The following is a 19,469-nucleotide window of genomic DNA, read 5'->3' on the forward strand; positions in this document are numbered from 1 at the left end:
AGTCTAGTACTAGTATTATTCGCCATACCGTACTCTGTGTGTTTAGTCATTTGTTCAACCTTTATGACCACGTAGATTTCATACTGAACTAACTGAAGGAAACATTTTTTGGCCAAACTTTTTTTATTCGCACGCTCGCGTCAGTTTTGGGGCTCCCAGAGGATATCATCCATATAATCAAATCAACATGGCCGAAAGTATATATTCCGTGCCGCCCATGCTGATCTCTCGTGGATAGTTTCCTGCACTTCGTAGAAACTTTTTTGGCCAAACTTTTCTTTTTTATTCGCACGCTCGAGTCAGTTTTGGGGCTCCCAGAGGATGTCATCCATATAATCAAATCAACATGGCCTAAATATATATTCCGTGCCGCCCATGCTGATCTCTCGTGGATAGTTTCCTGCACTTCGTGGAAACTTTTTTTGGCCAAACTTTTCTTTTTTATTCGCACGCTCGTGTCAGTTTTGAGGTTCCAAGAGGATGTTATCCATATAATCAAATCAACATGGCCTGAGCTATTCCGTGCCGCCCATATATGCTGATCTCTCGTGGATGTTTTCCCGCACAGCATTCTAGTTCCCACTGATAGAGATGGACTAATGCCAACATTTCCCGATGAACGATGAATTTCATCAGAAACTTACCCCGCAGAACCGCCTTTGCTTGACGTTCCATGAGTCAAATTTTCCGATACTGTATCAAGCCTTCATCATGCATCTAATAACTATATCAGGAGTAGGCGGTTAGAATATTAATAATCGTTTTCATCAGCTGATCAGATACGTGATGATACCCCAATAGCCGTCAAAGAAGCCTTTAGAAAGTAGCAGACAAAAATAGACTTCATAAAGACTGTTTTTCATATCACGGTTTCCAATAAAGCATTAGGTATGAAATTACAGCGGGCTTCTCCGATAGTTTGAAGTGTCTTATTGATTTGGGACGTGGCAGTGCAGCGGTGCACAGATTTGCTGTACGTACTCCAACTGAACCCGACAGACAGTCGTTGGGGCTGTTACACTGTCTGCTTTTTTCTTTCATCATTGACGGCAGTTTGAAAGATATCATCAAGTAATAGAGAAAGATAACTGCATCAAATATACAACAACAATGACCTATTGCACGCTCATTACTTATGAAACATAATTATGGTTCGTACGTGTCACTTCCAAATGTTCTATAGATTTGCCACCAAGCACAGTTGGAGAATCATCACTAGAAATCTTTAAACAACTCCTGTCATTAAATGTGCAAAGATTGAGTGTGATATGGCTAGCTGCCACCACGCCGCGTGCCTGCAAAGCTGGTGTGTTATGCATGCCGAAGGGCGGTTATACCGGCTAAGATACAGATACAGATATCTTGTCTTAAGGAATGCATGCAATGTTATTAATTAAACAATGGTATAAATCCTATATTCACGTACAGAAGAGTTTTTCTAGCTTTGACCTGGGTCCGTCCTTTCCTGTCCCGTGTTTCACACTTGGCACACGCGTACTAAAATACTTCATTATTGATCCAGAAAAAAATCGAAACGACCATCAACATCCTTCAACCCTAGTTGTGGTAGAATTGCTCATCGTTGATTTGCCTGAAAGTACCAGAGTTATCAACCAAGGATTGAGGTGTACAAGAATTCATTCTTTCTTAGAAGTATCGCAGAGTGGAACTCACTGTCACCAAGTTCAGTACGTAGGGGCATTGTTATTAGATGGCTTTAAACAATGTTAAGAGTTAGATTTTCAAAGGTTAGGTGTAACACGTCGTTCGGTGTAATGTAGCCAGCTGCCGCCGCGCCTCGTGCCTGCGAAGCTGCTGTTTTACGCCGAAGGGCGGTTGTACCGGCTATACAGATGCAGATACAGATGCGTGTTGGATCTTTTTTTATATGCGTTTATTAAACACAGAGATGTGACATGTCGTCTCGGGGGTCCTTTCAAAGGCACGTCGTGTGATAATGAATTACAGATACGGAACATCATGACGTGGGAAGCACCTAAATAATGGTTTTAGGAGGAAGTAATTAAACCCACAGACGCTAGACGGAGGAGATCCCGTTACAAATCGAATTGTGTGAAGCAATATTGCCAGGCTGTTATAAATACTGTCTCCTGTACTAATAATCTATAGCTATTCACTGTTTCCAGCTCTGATCATGGTATCATTGGCTGTCGTTGAGTTGTTCTGTGAAGTCACTTCAACCATTCAAGGATGGCAAGGGTTCTTAATCTTTACACAGAGAAAAGAATTAAGGGTTAATGACCGCCTGAGGTGAATATGGTGTGATAAAGCCTTGTCAGTTGCTATAACCACCGAATAAAGCCACCGAGTGAGCGCAGCGCAGCGCAGTTATTTTTGGATTTTTTTAGATAATAGAGCCGTATTCTATTTGGGTCACCCGAGGTCATATGCGGATGATTATTGGGTTGTTTAATGTATGCATATGGATTGGGATGAATAGGATCAATAAAATGACACTATTTGTGACATTACGGCGTCATAAGGAATGTGGAATGGAGCCTTCTGATTGGTCAACGTCACCCGGCTATATGATAATATTCGTTAATGCTACCGATTCTATCTTATACCAAGAGGACAAAACCTTCATTGTCATCTGTGTCACTTCCAAATTGCTTAAGCATACAAGGACAATACATGTCAAGTTTAGCTTGAAATATCATCCGTTGGTAGAAATCGTTCTGAAAAAAATCTGAGCTGTAATTTCTATCGCAATGGGAGAGTTGCGAAGCTTACTGCTGATCTGCCCTGTCGCCTTCCAATTTCTGGGAAGGTCTGTAACCTGGTTCATGAATTAAATATAGTACCGGCTTTGGCACGCGCCCGTACGTACGCGCTACATCTCTACCTACCCGGGGTACGTGAGTACGATTTGTCCAAGGCTTATCCGACATGCATCTAAAGGCATCCAATACGACTTCAGGGCAGCAAAACTGGTCTGATTCTGAATAAGGCAATCTTTGTGATATTGACGCATACTGCTTCACATTAGCACAGTATTTCATACTTTGGGCTTTTAAAACTGCAGAAACAAGCCTTAAGACGAGTCCTTTATTTTGTGGGTGGCACGCTACAAATCAGCCCAGGGCCCTTCCAGTAACCATTTTCCGTCAGAATTTTGGGGATTTTTGCTCCATGAGGGTCAATATACAATGGGATAGTGTGGTTTCAACTCAGTATGTAGATAACTGACTATAATATTGGCTTTGAAAAATCGTGTTTCCAAGCTCTAAAAACTGTACCGGATGCCTTTAACTCAAAACCCTCAAAACAAATAGAGCGGGCGGGTAGACTCAGCTGGTGGGGCCCTTCTCCGTCACACCCGGGCCGCTCTATCCAACCAACGTCAAACTCCATCTAACACTCTTAAATCACAATTATCCCGCCATCTGTCCAACTTAATGCCGTACCGCCAACTGCCGCTAAACCAATTTTCCCCTTCCTCCATCATGAATACGGAACTCAATGCGAAAAAGAATGCGCTAACGACGCGACGACAAAGAACGTTTAAAGCACTTAAATCCCAACTGTAAGTCCTGAAGACTTGCAGCACTCATTACAAGACGTATTTGTGAGTGAGGCCACAGCAAATAAATTTTATGGATGACATCCTCCGCAGACTCCAAATCTAATGCGAGTGGGCGAAAAAAAAACAAGGTAGGCCGAAAAAACAAGGTTCCTACAATTTAAAATTTTGACTCATATTATTGTACGAATGGCTTTTATTCGGTGCGAACATCACATATACACAACCAGCATCACATATCACTGCATCAAAGTAAGAAATAAAACATTAAATCAGAGCCTTTTCTTGTCTCCTCTCTTCATAGTTATCTGCCATTCACCTTCCGGCATGGCAACAGACATCTTTGCCCATTTTCGGCATGTTGACCACTGTCAGAAGGCAATAAAATTTTTTGTTTTTTTCCCGCGCGCTGATGTCATCCATAAAAATTGATTGTTGTGGCCTCAATCAGACTCAGTTTTCTGTCCTCCACTCGCCACGGCAGATTGACGATCACTGTCTCATAGGTTTTGTCGGAATCGACTGCCGCTACATCCATTTCGCATGGCTGGATTGATCCTGACGCGTGTATTTCACCCATAGTTCGTACACGGGAAATATTGACGGCGAGTTGATGAAACAGTACATGTCAGTAAACGGAACGGATGTACGGTCGCTTCAACAAGTCGTAACGGAATCAAAGAGTGTCGGATGTCGATCCGGAGACCGTGGAACTACATGACCCTGCTAGTCTATAGGGTTTAGAAGATGTGAGACGAGGGAAGGCAATCTACAGCCCTCAAGTGTCTTTTATGTGCATTTTTTTATGTGAGAGTGGCACATATGCTTCAATACTAGTAAGTGTCAATCTGATAACATTACGAGAATGTTGTTTCAGAGCAACCAAGAACTTAGCCTCTCCCAGACTTCGGACGCGGCTGGAAAGGGTAGAAAATGGCTAAACAGATAACAATTAACATGCCTAGCTCAAGTGTCTTTTGTGTGCATTTTTATATGAGAGAGTGGCACTTTTAGATTGTTGGCCATATGCTTCAATACTAGCTATAGTAAGTGTCAATCTGATAACATTACGAGAATGTTGTTTCAGAGCAACCAAGAACTTAGCCTCTCCCAGGCTTCAGAGGCGACTGGAAAGAGTAGAAATTGGTCAAATAGATAACATGTAACATGCCAGGAGATTTTATGGTATCGTATTCTTTATTTCGTACGTAATAAAACTAATGCAAAGTAAAATACACAAGAAGAGTGTGCTGGGGGAAGGCAGAGACCAATCTGGTCTATACGAGGCCTTCCCCACAACTAAACAAAACGAAGCAAGCAAGTAACTTAACTGAGCTTATACCAAACAAGTAAAGTGGGGTATATTTTCAAAGCAAGTTTTATTGCGGTTTCAGTGGCACTACTTTAGAATAACTGTAGAGGGTTTGGAATCATAAAGCACACTGGCCTGTACTAGCATTACGTGCGGCAGACACACATAGATCAACCCACACTCCATCAGGACCGGTACTGACCCGCACGCGTCAAGTCGACGCCGATGCGGTGTTTTTCACCGGCGGGAAGAGACCCGCTCGCTCCCCGCTCCATCCTTCACCTGACCCGCGGTTTTACAAGGGTGGACATACCCGGACGGTAAAAGGGTGTAATGGTGCGTTTGGGGAAATCAGCGAGAGAACGTATGAACCCTTTGCCAAACTCTGGGGATTCAATATGTCAGGAACGACAAGCTGTCAGGAGCGGTACCATCTATCACAAACACCTTATACCGACCCTTGGGAGGTAGTATTGCCCGGTATAGAGAGGCTTCAGCTAACACTAGTCCTACATTGGTCGTAAGAAGTCAGCTTTGCTGCTGTAAATACTACTTTAGTTTCAAACCATTAGGTAGATGTAATTGCCTTTTTCTGCAGACGCAGTACTGTAAAACTATGTTGGCGTATTCCTGTAGGTACCCACGGTGCCTATCTCGTCTGTTGGAAATTGATTATTTAGAGGGGGAAATGCGAGCTTAAGGGTCCGAGGATGGAGCTGAGATGACGGCGAGACGGCCATGCTGGTAATGAAACCGTCTCGGGGTATCTACGTGTTGGTTGCCCAGGGAGAACGGTGAAGGAATAGACAGCCGACCGTGGCACGGAGCCAAGTTCTGCCGAAGGCCATTTTCCGCTGGACGGTACCGGTGATCGTTCAGTGACCAAAATTAGTTTTGCGTGACCCTTGATTTCATAATTGGAATATGACGCACGATGCAAAAGTATGATTGAAAAGGCAACAAACTACCCAATGGACTAACCTTGGGAGGATAAAGAAATTACCAACTACTAGCATTATCTGATTCTTGTAAACGGCTTTGAGCAAACCGCCAGGTCTAAAAAAAACAAAATGTTCACACTGTACATACATGTACAACCTAATGTCGATCGTCCCAGAAGCTTTGTATGCGCGCACTGTAACGTTACGTTTCTATACATTATTTATACATGAAACACAGGCACTGCTATATTACGGCGTTAGCAACGCTATATCATAGAGACACGGCGCTCCAAATAAGGTGATTCATGCCGCAATAACAGTCGTTGGTATAGGCATGGCCATAGGACGGGATTGGTACTTCTCCGTATCAACTATTGCGCACCGTCGGCGGTCTTATAGATCCTCCCATCTATGGATCTACCTTGCTTGTCTTTGTGCATTATGGAATATTGCCAGCTCTGTGGCAACTTTACTCTGATTCTATGTGATAAGGAACAGGGAATCGCCGTCCGTGCAGGAGTGGGATATTGGGGTCTGTAGGGACTGTCAGATCGATGGTTCCTCGTGGCTTTGTTCCCGCGTCTCAGGGTTCAGCCGCATCTAATTTCACAGTCAGGCTTCCCTTCTCCTGTCACTAGCGGCATGCGGGAGGTTACGCTGATAACTCAGGCCCAAGGGTGAACATATTTCCCGGGGGTAATGTCATGTGCTCTGAGACTGTGATACTGTGAGATCGTGAGCTCGGCCATGTGAGGAAAAAAACTCAGGAGAAAACCTTCACGTTCTAAAAAAGATAAAACTAGCGGTGTGCGGGAGGTTACGCTGATAACTCAGGCCCAAGAGTGAACATATTTGCCGGGGGTAATGTCATGTGCTGTGTGACTGTGAGACCGTGAGCTCGGGCCATGTGAGGAAAAAAAACACTCAGGAGAAAACCTTCGCCTTCTAAAAAAGATAAACTAGCGGCATGCGGAGGTTTAATACGCTGATAAGTTAGACCCAAGAGTGAACATATTTCCTAGGGGGAATGTCATGTGCTGTGAGACTGTGATACTGTGAGATCGTGAGCTCGGCCCATGTGAGGAAAAAAAAACTCAGGAGCAAACCTTCGCCTTCTAAAAAAGATAAACTAGCGACATGTGGAGGTTACGTCTGATAGCTCAGGCCCAAGAGTGAACATATTTCCCGGGGGTAATGTCATGTGTGCTGTGTGACTGTGAGACCGTGAGCTCGGGCCATGTGAGGAAAAAAAACTCAGGAGAAAACCTTCGCCTTCTAAAAAAGATAAACTAGCGGCATGCGGGAGGTTACGCTGATAAGTTAGACCCAAGAGTGAACATATTTCCCGGGGGTAATGTCATGTGCTGTGAGACCGCTCGTACCATGTCAGGGAAAAATTGAGGTATCGCCGGAAAAAATGCTCCTTTCCAATCCAAAAGATACAGACTTCATCCTTAATTTTATAATGTCGTGCAGTGGCGTCGGTGACGCAACGGTTAGAGCGTTGGACTTGGAACCAATAGGTCCCGGGTTCGATACTCACCGTGGCCCGACGCTGTGCCCTTGGGAAAGGCACTTTACACGAGTTCCCTCCCTGCACGGTGGAGTGACGCCCACCGAGCCTCTTAGGCTAATCTGCACACTACGGATTTGGTGCGCCAATGTGTCAACATTAACACATTTGTCACATTTTTATAATGTCGAGACAAAGACAAATTAGTGGTGTTTCGTATTTGGTCGGTCGGTTCCAAAGTAAAAGGATTTTGGACATTCTAATTTTTTTTCTCTCTCTCCAAAATCAGGCGAAAATTAATGCACGCGCTGATGTTATCCATAAAAATTACTTCCTGTGGCCTTACATCCCGACGTTTCCTTCATTTCCCCTGCCGCGTTTTCCCAACGTTCCCTTGTAAACCTCAGAAGCCATTAAAAACAACACGGCCCCGAGAGGTACTGCCCACCCGGCCAATGGGGGAGCTCCCCTGGGGAGTGCATCAGAACGTAACCAATTCAGCGCGTCCACCTTTATGGCTTTTTGCGAGATGCCTGCTCTAGGGGAGGCAAGCCGTCTCATAGAGGGTTTGTTTTCTTTGCTCTTATCTCGGAAAAACAAGCTGATCTGTGAAATACCAAGGGAGAGGTTCTCTTATCCTGTAAATGTATAGAACAGTCTGCCTGAATAACCAAACACATTCATATATATGGTCAGACAGGAGTCTAAATCCTTCCTACCATAAAATTGCAACATGATGTAACCATGGTGACAAACGTCTGGTTCAGAACCACAGTCCACAAGCTGATCTCTGAAATACCAAGGTAAGTTATCTTATCCCGTAAATGTATAGAACAGTCTGCCTGAATACCCACGCATCTTGCGAAGGCACATTGTATCACTGGTGCGCCATCATGAATGTTATTACCTAGAATTGCCAATCAGAGTTGTAACTTGTACGTGATCCTAGTGGGGGGATACTAAACCTCTAATTCTCCCGGAAAATGTCAAGCAGAAATACCAAAGGATACCTCTAAACAGGTGACTACGCAAGGGAACGGCCGGCAAGATTAAAATAGCAATTACGCTACCCAGGTTAGAGGAAGGGGGAAAAAAGAGGAACTAGAAAGGTAACATTTGCAAAGCAAATGCATAATGTTTACCTTCGCCTATGGTCTGCTGTGTTAATTCTTACTCAAACACATTCATATATATGGTCAGACAGGAGTCTAAATCCCTCCTACTATGAAATTGCAACATGATGTAACCCAACACTAGTTACCATAGTGACAGACGCCTGGTTCAGGTCATTGACATTATTTGTTTGGAGAAGAGGAAGAAGAGGTAGAAGAAGAAACAAAGCAAAAACAATATGTTTTCCTTCGGTTAACATAAATATCTAAAGGCAGGGGTAAAGTAGAGAACAACGATTACACGAGAAACGATTCTAGCTGCAAAAACACTTTGCATGAACATATATTAAAGGGGTGGTTTCTTTAATTATGTCAAATCACCGCCTTGGCGTCTTGTCATAATTAATTCCCAGGATAATCATTACCGAGCTTTCCTTCCTTAGTGAAGTTGTGCCGGGAATAATTAACATGTCATGCTCGATGATATGGTGCGCACAATATGAGACTTATAGAAAGGGCTTTTTGTGTACGACAAAATTATTACCTTCGCCAAGAAGGTTATGTTTTCAGAGGCGTTCGTGTGTGTGTCTGTGTGTCTGTCTGTCTGTAAACACGATAACTCGAGAAGGCTTAAATGGATTGTCTTTATACTTGTTAGGTGGGTAGGTCTTGATGAGACCTCGAAATGATTAGATTTTGGACCCCCTGGCGGCTTGTTGTGGTACTGCAGCAGAACTTTTGCTGGTTTTGATATCTCATGATCTGGATGCACTAGGGTCACGAAATTTGAATGGTAGATAGCTCCTGTGCTGAACTGACGTAGAACATGAATTTTAACCTTTCTTGTTTTAATCGCTACTTGGTTCTATCTACATGAAAACCTCATATTCCCAAGTATAGATATAATAGTCAGTCTTAGACCGTAGTGTGGCATCCATGATAATGTAGTCTCAAGCGGACTAACTCCTAAGTACATGCCGTCTGTAGGACCGAATCATACCATTCAGATCACGCTTGATGAAATCAACGTCGGTCCATCGTTCCAAATGGATTTGTGTCCGCCAAACGCTCCAGATCCTACTTAACGCTCTGCTTCTCCTGCCCTGTACTTGCCCTGAATGCAGAACTCTCAAACTTTCTGTGATTTGCTTTTAACCTCTTTGACACTTCTTGCTGGCAATGTGTCGTTAACAGACATTTCGCTGGAAGGGAAACACAAAAACTTTCGTATTTAGCCCACAGCAAGTAAATTTTATGGATGCCATCCTCCGCAGACTCCAAATCTAATGCGATAGGGCGCAAAAAACAAGGCGGGCCAAAAAAACAAGGTTCCTACATTTTCAAATTTTCATATCATAAACTTTGTAAAACAAGAAATGATACATATATTGTGCTAAGTTTACTGGCAACTATTACAACATCCATTTGTCACTGAAAAATAAAAGTTTTCATTCAACAAAGGGTTTTGATTCAGTGAACACCACATATAAAAGGAATGAAATGCATCAGTAGAAGACAAGACAATAAATCATAGCCTTGGCTTGTCTTGTATCCTCTCTGTATATTTATCTGGCATCCACGTTCAGGCATGGCAACAGACATCTTTGCCCATTGTCGGCATGCTGACCACTTTCAGAGGGCAACAAAATTTCTTGTTTTTTCCCCCTAAATCAGACGAAAATTAATGCCCGCGCTGATGTCATCCATAAAAATTACTTGCAGTGGCCTAGCTTATTCAAAAGAAGAGGATGGAGTCATCGTGAGTCTGTTTGCACTGTGCGAACGTAAGGGCATTGTCCGATCTTCTCTCAACAGAAAGTTTGAGGAATCCATTTCCTTTGAAAGAGTTGCTCGTTTCCCTTCCTATCGACCCACAGGCTTACCGCCAAGAGATAAACATGAACTGAAGGTGTTTGATAGATGGAGAGGAAGGTCCGCTACAGCCGCGAGGTGGCTGATAGATGGAGTGTGTATAGATCGTGCGGCTCGGAGGTAACACGTACAATCAAAAAGGCGGGCGGGGAACAGTCCCGGGTCGCTTACGGGAGGGGGTGTTCTTCCCCCCGAGGTGACGAGATTGATGGCACGGAACCACCTAAAGTCTCCGCGGAATAACAAGGACTGAAGATTCCCTCCTTATATCCGCTGTAAAAAAAGTGTATCACTACCTGGGGCCTATTTAAGCGACAATCTACAGGCAGGTAGAGTCATAAAATAGAATGTAAAGACAGGAGATTGGGAGAAATAGACGCTAAGGATGAAGACGTGCCTATGGTGTTTTATGGCTGTGTACATATTGCGAACTAGTTTATTGGCAATGCTGAGAAATGTGACAGGACTACAAGACAACTATCTTAGCTGGGATGGTTACGATTGTTTATGGCTAGAAGAGAAATAGTAAAAAAAAAATCGCGATTAACCAGTTGTTTTACGAGGATCCCCTGATAGTTATCAGAAAGAACACAGCTTGCTGTCATATTGGGCCCACATTTAAACAAGAAAGAAAGAAAGAAAGAAAGAAAGAAAGAAAGAGTGGCTCAATATTCTAGTGTTCGTGAAATCATTATCATCTAAACAGAAATAGCGTCCTTCCATAAAAAAAAGTGTTCATGAAGAACGTTTCATAAAGACCATTTTGTTTCACTGTTTGAATCGACAGACAGTTGGTCATGAAATAATTATCATCTTAACAGAAATAATGCCCTTCCATAAAAAAGTATTTATCACATCTTATCCATAATGTTTCATAGAGACCATTTTGTTTGACCGTTTGAATCGGCAGACAGTTGTTCATGAAATCATTATCATCTAAACAGAAATATTGTCCTTCCATAAAAGTACTCGCCAAGCCTTATCTCTAACGTTTCATACAGACCATTTTGTTTGACCGTTTGAATTGGAAGACGGTGGTTATCTCATTGTTTCTTAATGCAATATCCTACCGCATTTCCAGCGGCTTAGAGATATATCGGTCACATTTCCTCCGTGTTAAATGCGCTGTCTGTCCTTGAACAAATGCAATTTCCGATAATGACTTAGGTACGTGATTGCCTGGGGACGGCAATTTGTTCTATTGCTACTGTTTTATTGAGTAGTCGGAATAGAAAATTACAATGAAAGATTTAAAGTGCGCGGTGGAAGCATTTCAGAACTTGGCATTGTCCGTGAAAAGCCATTGTGGTGTCTGTTTTTCACCATTTGATACTGGTTCTGAAATGAGGAGCACGCGTTGTTTCTTCATCAAATAGATATGAGTGCCACAGAGAACGCCAAGGGCCTCGTAATGTGTTACCAATACAATATAACCGCCGCGGCGACCCTGCCATTAAATTACATAGCGAAATATGCTTAGTGGTCACCACAGTATATTACACGTATTGGCATACGCACCAGGCACACAGACAGGCACACGCACGCACACACACAACACACAGGCACACACAGAGGAGAGAGAGAGAGAGAGAGAGAGAGAAATATACACGTAGGAAACGCAGACCTGTCCTTGGTGCTGAACGCCATCCACACATAGATAACTGTCACTCGAACGCAAACACCAGTACCCAACCAACAGTAACACGGTGGCAAAGACATCAAATGTCTGATGGTATCTGAGGCCGGACAATACTGGCATTGGACGGTCCAATCTATGTTGTCAGTCCCTTCCATAGTTAGACTATGGTGTGGTTCTAAGACACGAACAAGAAGACACGTACCTATGATAGGGCAGACCCTCCACAGTCCGGAGTGCACCTCCACACGGACGTCCACGCGGCGCCCGTCCGTCTTGTTGGACAGCATGACGTACTCTGCCGTGTAGAGCCAGTAGTCCGTCCCGACCGCCACCACCAGGAAGCCGAGGGACAGGGACGAGCACAGGCACGTCAGGATCATCAGCGGCCTCTTCCCACACGTCACCATCCTCCTGGCCTTCAGGAACATCTCCGGGGGAACAGAACGGGAGGCGGCCGGCCCAGCCTGCCCAGGTCTCTGTGGATCGGGAATGACCGCTCAGGCATCCCTGCCTGCGACCATTTGGAGAATAAAACGTTCTGGCAGCAGCGTTTAAACACCTACACTTCAAGCTAGGAACTAGTTACAACTGTTCATCGATGGTTATGAGAAATGTTCTTTACAGATCCTGCCTCAGCGCCACGGTCCGATCTTGTTGGAGTCACACGTACAACTGTTGTGCTCACCTTCGGTCGTCACACCTACCAATTCCGCAATCAATAGGAACCCGCCTCCACAGCTTGGGTCTGGACTCCTGCCAGGGCGCGATCGTTTTCGAGTGAATTACCATCTCAGTACCGCATCTCTGACAACCCGACTCATCCTGGCAGAAGGAACGTGCCTGTCTTATTTGTGTGATCGAACCTGTGAGGCCTTTTCCTTCGGAAGCGGCGTGGCTGCCCGTAATGCGTTATAATTACCTCGCCGCTGAGGAAACATCAGCAGAACGCATCGGGAGTCCCGCAATCCTGGGGGAGGGGATGAGATGGAATGGTCTAATCACCGCGCTCATTGGTGAGAAGACTCTGCAATTACATCGGGCGTACGTTAGGACTGAGTGTAAGGGGAGAGAGTTGTGGGGCATACCACCGCTGTATCTAGTTGGAGGGGCGTACGGCAAAAAATACCAGAAAACCGCTTAAATCTAGAAGAAAACGAGTCCCTCACTCACATATGTCAGAACCTCAAGGACAACGCAGTCTTATCTGGTCGAACAGACGCGGCAATCTGAGCAAGATGATTCCGTTTGCAACATCTAGCACGTACAGTCAAGGCTTACCTCAGTCAACCACACTCTACACATGATACAGCTAGATACATATAGATTAGATACTGTCATCTTTACGATACACTGACAAGTGTCTAAGCGATGAAAGATTGGAGATTTGTAGTCTAAGATATACACTTATGGTTGCTCTTTGTCTTTAGATTTACACCGCATTCCCCCCGTCATCTATCCACTGCTCTTTATTCTCCGGGTTTCATCGTCATATAAAACGGCAGTAATTGGTTGAGGCTTCCCCGTGGATTTTGCGATGAACGTCAGGAATAGAGATGAGGTTTGGGTCTATAAAACAGGCATCGCGATGACGTGTCTGTGCGAGTATGTAGTCTTCTTCGTTGGTTATTAGGCCGGACCAAGTAATTTCTATGGATGACGTCCACGCGCGCATTGGTTTTGGCCTGTTCCTAGAAAAAAATTCCGCTTCCTGTAACCATGACCAAAGAGTCATGACAGTGCTGCAAATTGCTAGATTGGAAAATGTGATGAAAAGAAAGAAACAAGGCAGGACGACAACTGCTGTTCCACTGACTTTATCGCTGTTTTCATGAGGAATAAATGTTGGTTGTTACACTTTGTTTTCTCATTCAATTTGTGCCCTAACAAGTTTCGTCTCTTAGTTTATTTCAGATCTAGGCATCTTGTTTTGTTTTCGCGCTATCCCATAGATTTAGGATCTCCAGTGGACGTCATCCATTAAACCTACTTGGTGTGGCCTCACCAAAAGAACTAGTGGAAGAAGAAGTTGAGACAAGGTTGCACTCTTCTATCCGACTAGCTCCTCTGGCAATTCATTCACGCAATTTTACCAATTTCTGCTACGTTTTCGTAACCAAAGTATCTGGTGCAAACTGGTTAGTATGTGTGGTTACGGCTACGTTCGGTTGCCGAATTCAGACGTGGCAACCTATATAGCCCTACCGATAATTACTTCTGAAGCTGCCTGAATTAGCCAGCCAAAGATTAGCTAATATCAAACGTCCATTACAGCCACATAGGGGATGCTGAGATCAGAAATGACTTAGTTGTCGACGTCGATAAAGCCCTTTTCAATCATATTACGGAAATCCGGCAAAGATCTTTTAGCCTTTTCATTAGATTCTATTGATCCATCCCACATTAAGGAAGTCGCTACATGTACATCCCCCAGACTAATTCTGCCCGTTATCGAAAATTCAATAGCTCAATCTTAGGTCTCATTTTGATCAAATACATTACACGTCACCCGGAGGCCTTCTTAAAATTTCCATAGGCATCTCGTCTATATTATCCTCTATATGTGCATAACATACGTACATATGGCCATCCTTGCGTATCCACCCTAAGGCCACAGCAAGTAATTTTTATGGATGACAGCGCGCGCATTAGTTTTCGCCTTCTGACAGTGGTCAACATGCGGAAAATGGGCAAAAATGTCTGTTGCCATGCCGGAAGGTGGATGGCAGATAACTATGAAAAGAAGAGACAAGAAAAGGCTTTGATTTAATGTTTTGTTTCTTACTTTGATGCAGTGATATGTGATGCTGGCTGTGCATATGTGATGTTCCCACTGAATCAAAACCATTTGTACAATGATTGAGTCAAAATTTTAAAATGTAGGAACCTTGTTTTTTTTCGGCCCGCTCGCATTAGATTTGGAGTCTGCGGAGGATGTCATCCATAAAATTTAGATGCTGTGGCCTAACTGGGGTACATGTTTTACACCTTTTAGTATTCGACTGGTGCTGCAAAGAGAAGGGTCTGAATCTATTCTAAGATTTTTAGTTTAAAGGTTAAAGTCTTTAAGGTTCTAATTAGGGCACTTAGCCTTCTTCCTTAATGACAAAGAAGGAACTGCACATTGAGTGTTCCCGTAATGATTTCAAGAGTTCCGTGACCTCATACCTTCTCGGCAAGGGTAAGAAGTGATGACGTAGGGCCAAGTAAATCCCTTGAGTGCAACACGTGACGGCCTCTGCAAATGTGCGGAAATTGATCTAATTAAAGCTGACATTTTCTGATTGGACGAAGAGAAATGGATGACGGACAAGAAACTAGAGTAATTATGCCACTTATTCCCGTCACTCATTCTTTCCTAGAAGTATCGCAGAGTGGAACTCGCTGTCACCTAGTACAGTAGGGGTATTATCATTAGTTGGCTTTAAACACTGTAAAGAGTTAGAAGTTCAAGGTTTAGGTGTACCAAGTCGATCGGTGTAAGATAGCCAGCTGCCGCCGTGCCGCGTGCCTGCAAAGCTGGTGTGTTACGCCGAAGGGCGGTTATACCGGCTATACAGATACAGATACAGAAGTATATTTGGGAGGTGTTCAATGATGACAAAACGTACGTATATGGATCGATTTGTATTCCGTACGCTTCATAAAGAGGGAGAGGTTTGACATTAACTGTTCGCAATGTTTGCAATGATTATCTAATAATGTCTATTTCATCCTCTTAATACAAAAATTGATAATGCTTATCATGACATTAAAATGTCAATACAGGGGTTACGAGAGAATAATTGTTAATACTAGTACTGCTATTTATCAATCGTATCATCTATTTGTATTTTGCCCATTCAAGTATATGCTCATTCATTCATCCATCCATCCGTATCCATCCATGCAATATCCATCCATCCATCCGTCCCATATCCTTCCATCTTTGCAGTAGCTAGAGCTCATTTAATCCTCTATTAAAAAAAGCTGTAATACTAAACGTGACCCATAGATTCAGTATTTTGTCTCTGTGCCACACACGCACCTGGTGCGCACATTCCCGTAAACGACTTTTTCCTGGAACGTTAGGATCCTAATAATAAACAGAACCCCTAACCTCAAACCATCATGCGCATAACTAAAACAAATCAGAGCAGAACCATCGATCCGAGAAAATGGTGTCCCGTGCTCCGTACAGACGGCACCAAGACGTACGGCCAAATAAGGACTAGACTCTCCCTGAGGCCATAGCAAGTAAATTGTATGGATGACATCAGCGCGCGCATTAATTTTCGCCTGATTTGGGCGGAAAAAAACACTGAAATTTAGTTGCCCTCTATTTTTCGCCTGATTTTTTAAAAGAAAAATCCTCTAACAGTGGTCAACATGCTGAAAATTTTTTTTTAAAGTAAGAAATTTTGTTCCCTTCTGACAGTGGTCAACATGCCGAAAATGTGGGCAAAGATGTCTGTTGCCATGCCTTAACGTGAATGGCAGATAACTATGAAGAGAGGGGACAAGATATGGCTCTGATTTATTGTTTTGTCTTTTACGTTGATGCATAACACATGCATTTCATTCCTTTTATAATTTGATGGTGGCTGTGTATATGTGACGTTCCCACTGAATCACAACTATTTGTACCATGACTGAAAAGTTTTATTTTTCAAAGTTGTTTCAATGAGAAATGGGTGTTGTAATAGTTGGCAGTAAACTTAGCACAATATAGGTATCATTTATGATGTCAAAATTTGAAAATGAAGGAATCTTTTTTTTGGCCCACCTTGTTTTGTTTTCGCTCTATCGCATTAGATTTGGAGTCTGCGGAGGATGTCATCCATAAAATCTAGTTGCTGTGGCCTGATTTACTGGTACGGTACTCCACTGCCGTTCTAAATATCGCAATGTTTTTGTCACACGAATGATGCTGGCATGGAAGTTCAAGGACAGAAACTCAATCAATAGGAAACACTGTGCCGTACGAAAGGGAATAAGAATTCCAATTAATTCAGTCTGAATTGGTCTGGGCGTCGTAAAAGTGGCGCGTCGTGCCTGAAAAGATTCTAGCCGTACAGAGATAGGATAGAGAAATAAAGAGAACAAATAGACGTGTATTAAGAAACATATACCAGGAGGCCCATATTTGACCTTGACCTTTGTCTTCCTAAGACCTACCAAGGTACCAAATATCATCACAATCCATAAAGGCGTTCTGAAGTTATTGTGCGGAAACACAAACACACAGACACACACACACACACACACACACACACACACACAGACGCGCCAAAAACAATACCTCCATTTTTCATGGAGGTAATAAATGTGTACGATAATGTTATCTATAGAGAACGAAGAGGAGAAATGGAATTCTATTAGTAATGTATAGCAGCCAAACTATGTAATTATGTTTCCAAATGTTTCAAAAAGAGATAAGAAAGGGCAACTAACAGTAGATGATAGGTAGTATATAGTATTGTTATGATGTATAAATTCCTAGCAATTAGCATTAGAATATAGCGTCCCATTATGCAATACTCATGTTTTGCATACTGCATGTCCTCTTGTGCATTTAGCCCATCTGGGCAAGAACATGCAATAAAGATTCATATCATATTAGTAAACATAACAATCAATAATTGAGTACGATAATGTTATCATTAAAGTGATTGATCCCAGTGAAGTTCTCCGCCGATTGTCTATGTATAAACAGAGACTTACAGACATACTTCGTCCTTGGTGCTGAAATGGGGGTCCCCAAGCGAGACATCTGATTCTGTATCTGTATCTGTATAGCCGGTATAACCGCCTTTCGGCGTAACACACCAGCTTCGCAGGCACGCGGCGCGGCGGCAGCTGGCTATATTACACCGATCGACCTGTTACACCTAGTTTTTGAACACCTCAATCCTTGGTTGATAACTCTGGTACTTGAAGGCCTGGCTATTTCTTGTTCTCTTCTGGGCTGGTATTAGGTACTTAGTAGTTGGGACGTCCACCAGTTTATTAGTCATTTTGTACATCATGCATAGTCTGGACATCTTTCTTCTGTCTTCCAGTGAGGCCCACTGTAGGTTTCTTTTCATTTCCGTGACACTAGCACCTCTTTCACATGTGGGGATACTTGGATATGTCGTGTGGTGCGGGGAAAACGTTGAAGCTCGCCCCTTTGCACAGTGGGTGATGTTGGCTCGCCACCATGGGCAAGGAAAAGGTGGAGACAACTCGGGAATCCAGGGACACAGAGGGGCACAGTGTCCAGGAAAAACTTGTCGGCCTGTCCCACATAACAGACCCTGACACGGAATTTTTGTGTTAAAAAACATATTGTTTTTACTCTGTTTCTTCTTCCTCTTCTCCTCCAAATAATATATATGAATGTGTTTGAATGAGAATTAAACAGAGCAGACCATATGCGAAGGTAAACATCATGCATTTGCTTTGCAAATGTTACCTTTCCAGCTAAAAAATCTTAAGAGCTTCCCTGTTTTCTAACAGTTTTCTCTTTCGCCGTAAAAGTCTTTCAGAATACGCAAGACCGGTTGGCACCGTGTCTGGAGGCCAATCTAATTCTATCGTGCCATTTTGACCCGGGCTACTTTTATTGTGTCACGTTTCTTATGCAGGGGGCGAGAAGTCATAACGCCGGCGTCTCACTGTCAGCGACCTCCCGCCAAATCTGTGGATCGCCAGAAGGTCGCCGAGTTTCAAAATTGCCAGAGTCAAGGATGGCGTACGCGTTCGCCTCAAAATGTGACCTGTTACGTCAGTCGGGGTTAGGTGACATGCGAACATCGGCCGATCTCTAGAAATCTAGAATTGTTTATTTTTCGTTGATGCAAACAGCCCGGCCGGGCCCCGGTTTGGAAATGTGACCTCAGCCTCACAGACTGACGTTGATACAAACAACCCGGCCGGGCCCCGGTTTGGAAACGTGACCTCAGCATCACAGACTGACGTTGATGCAAACAGCCCGGCCGGGCCCCGGTTTGGAAACGTGAACTCAGCATCACAGACTGACCCTGCTGCCTGACGCCGGCTTAACATGTTAACACACTTGCAATTTTCCATGATGACATGATAACTAGGTTATACACCATGTCATGCACAGCCAACCGGGTCTGATTAAAATAGACCCCGGGACAGAGAGTCAGATTAGAAATTGATGAAAGGTCTAATAGGATCGACGAGAAGAATATTTTACCGGAAACGCCCACATCCCGGTGAAATAGAGGTCAAGCCTTGCAGCCCAGTCCTGTTATCCAGGTCTTAACTGGTTAACGTTTAGATTGACTGACTGATTGGTTCATGAAAAATGGCATTTCTGTTAACAACTACAAACGTAACATTTTAACATGATGGTAACAATTAACATCTGTTAATTCTTACATAAACACATCCACATATATGGTGACAGGAGTCTAAATCCCCCCTGCTATAAAATTGCAACTTTGTTTGGAGAAGAAAAAGAGGAAGAAGAAGAGAAAGAAGAAGAAGAAACAGAGCAAAAACGATACGTTTTCCTTCTGCAAACTCGCAAAGGTAAACATAATCAGT

At 43.4% G+C, this 19,469-nt stretch overlaps 1 protein-coding gene across 1 annotated transcript in view; it reads right to left on the reverse strand.

The window, feature by feature from the left end:
- The window catches only part of LOC109461498 (voltage-dependent calcium channel gamma-5 subunit-like), a 50,575-nt gene extending 37,691 nt beyond the window's left edge, over positions 1-12,884 (reverse strand). Inside the window, exon 1 of the mRNA XM_019757870.1 lies at positions 12,136-12,884. Within this exon, the coding sequence (XP_019613429.1) occupies positions 12,136-12,361 (226 nt within the window). The 5' untranslated portion in view covers positions 12,362-12,884. The remainder of the gene's footprint in view (positions 1-12,135) is intronic.
- Positions 12,885-19,469: the final 6,585 nt, after the last annotated feature.

Source organism: Branchiostoma belcheri, unplaced genomic scaffold, assembly GCF_001625305.1.
Source record: "Branchiostoma belcheri isolate BF01 breed outbred unplaced genomic scaffold, Haploidv18h27 scaffold112, whole genome shotgun sequence".
NCBI lineage: Eukaryota > Metazoa > Chordata > Leptocardii > Amphioxiformes > Branchiostomatidae > Branchiostoma > Branchiostoma belcheri.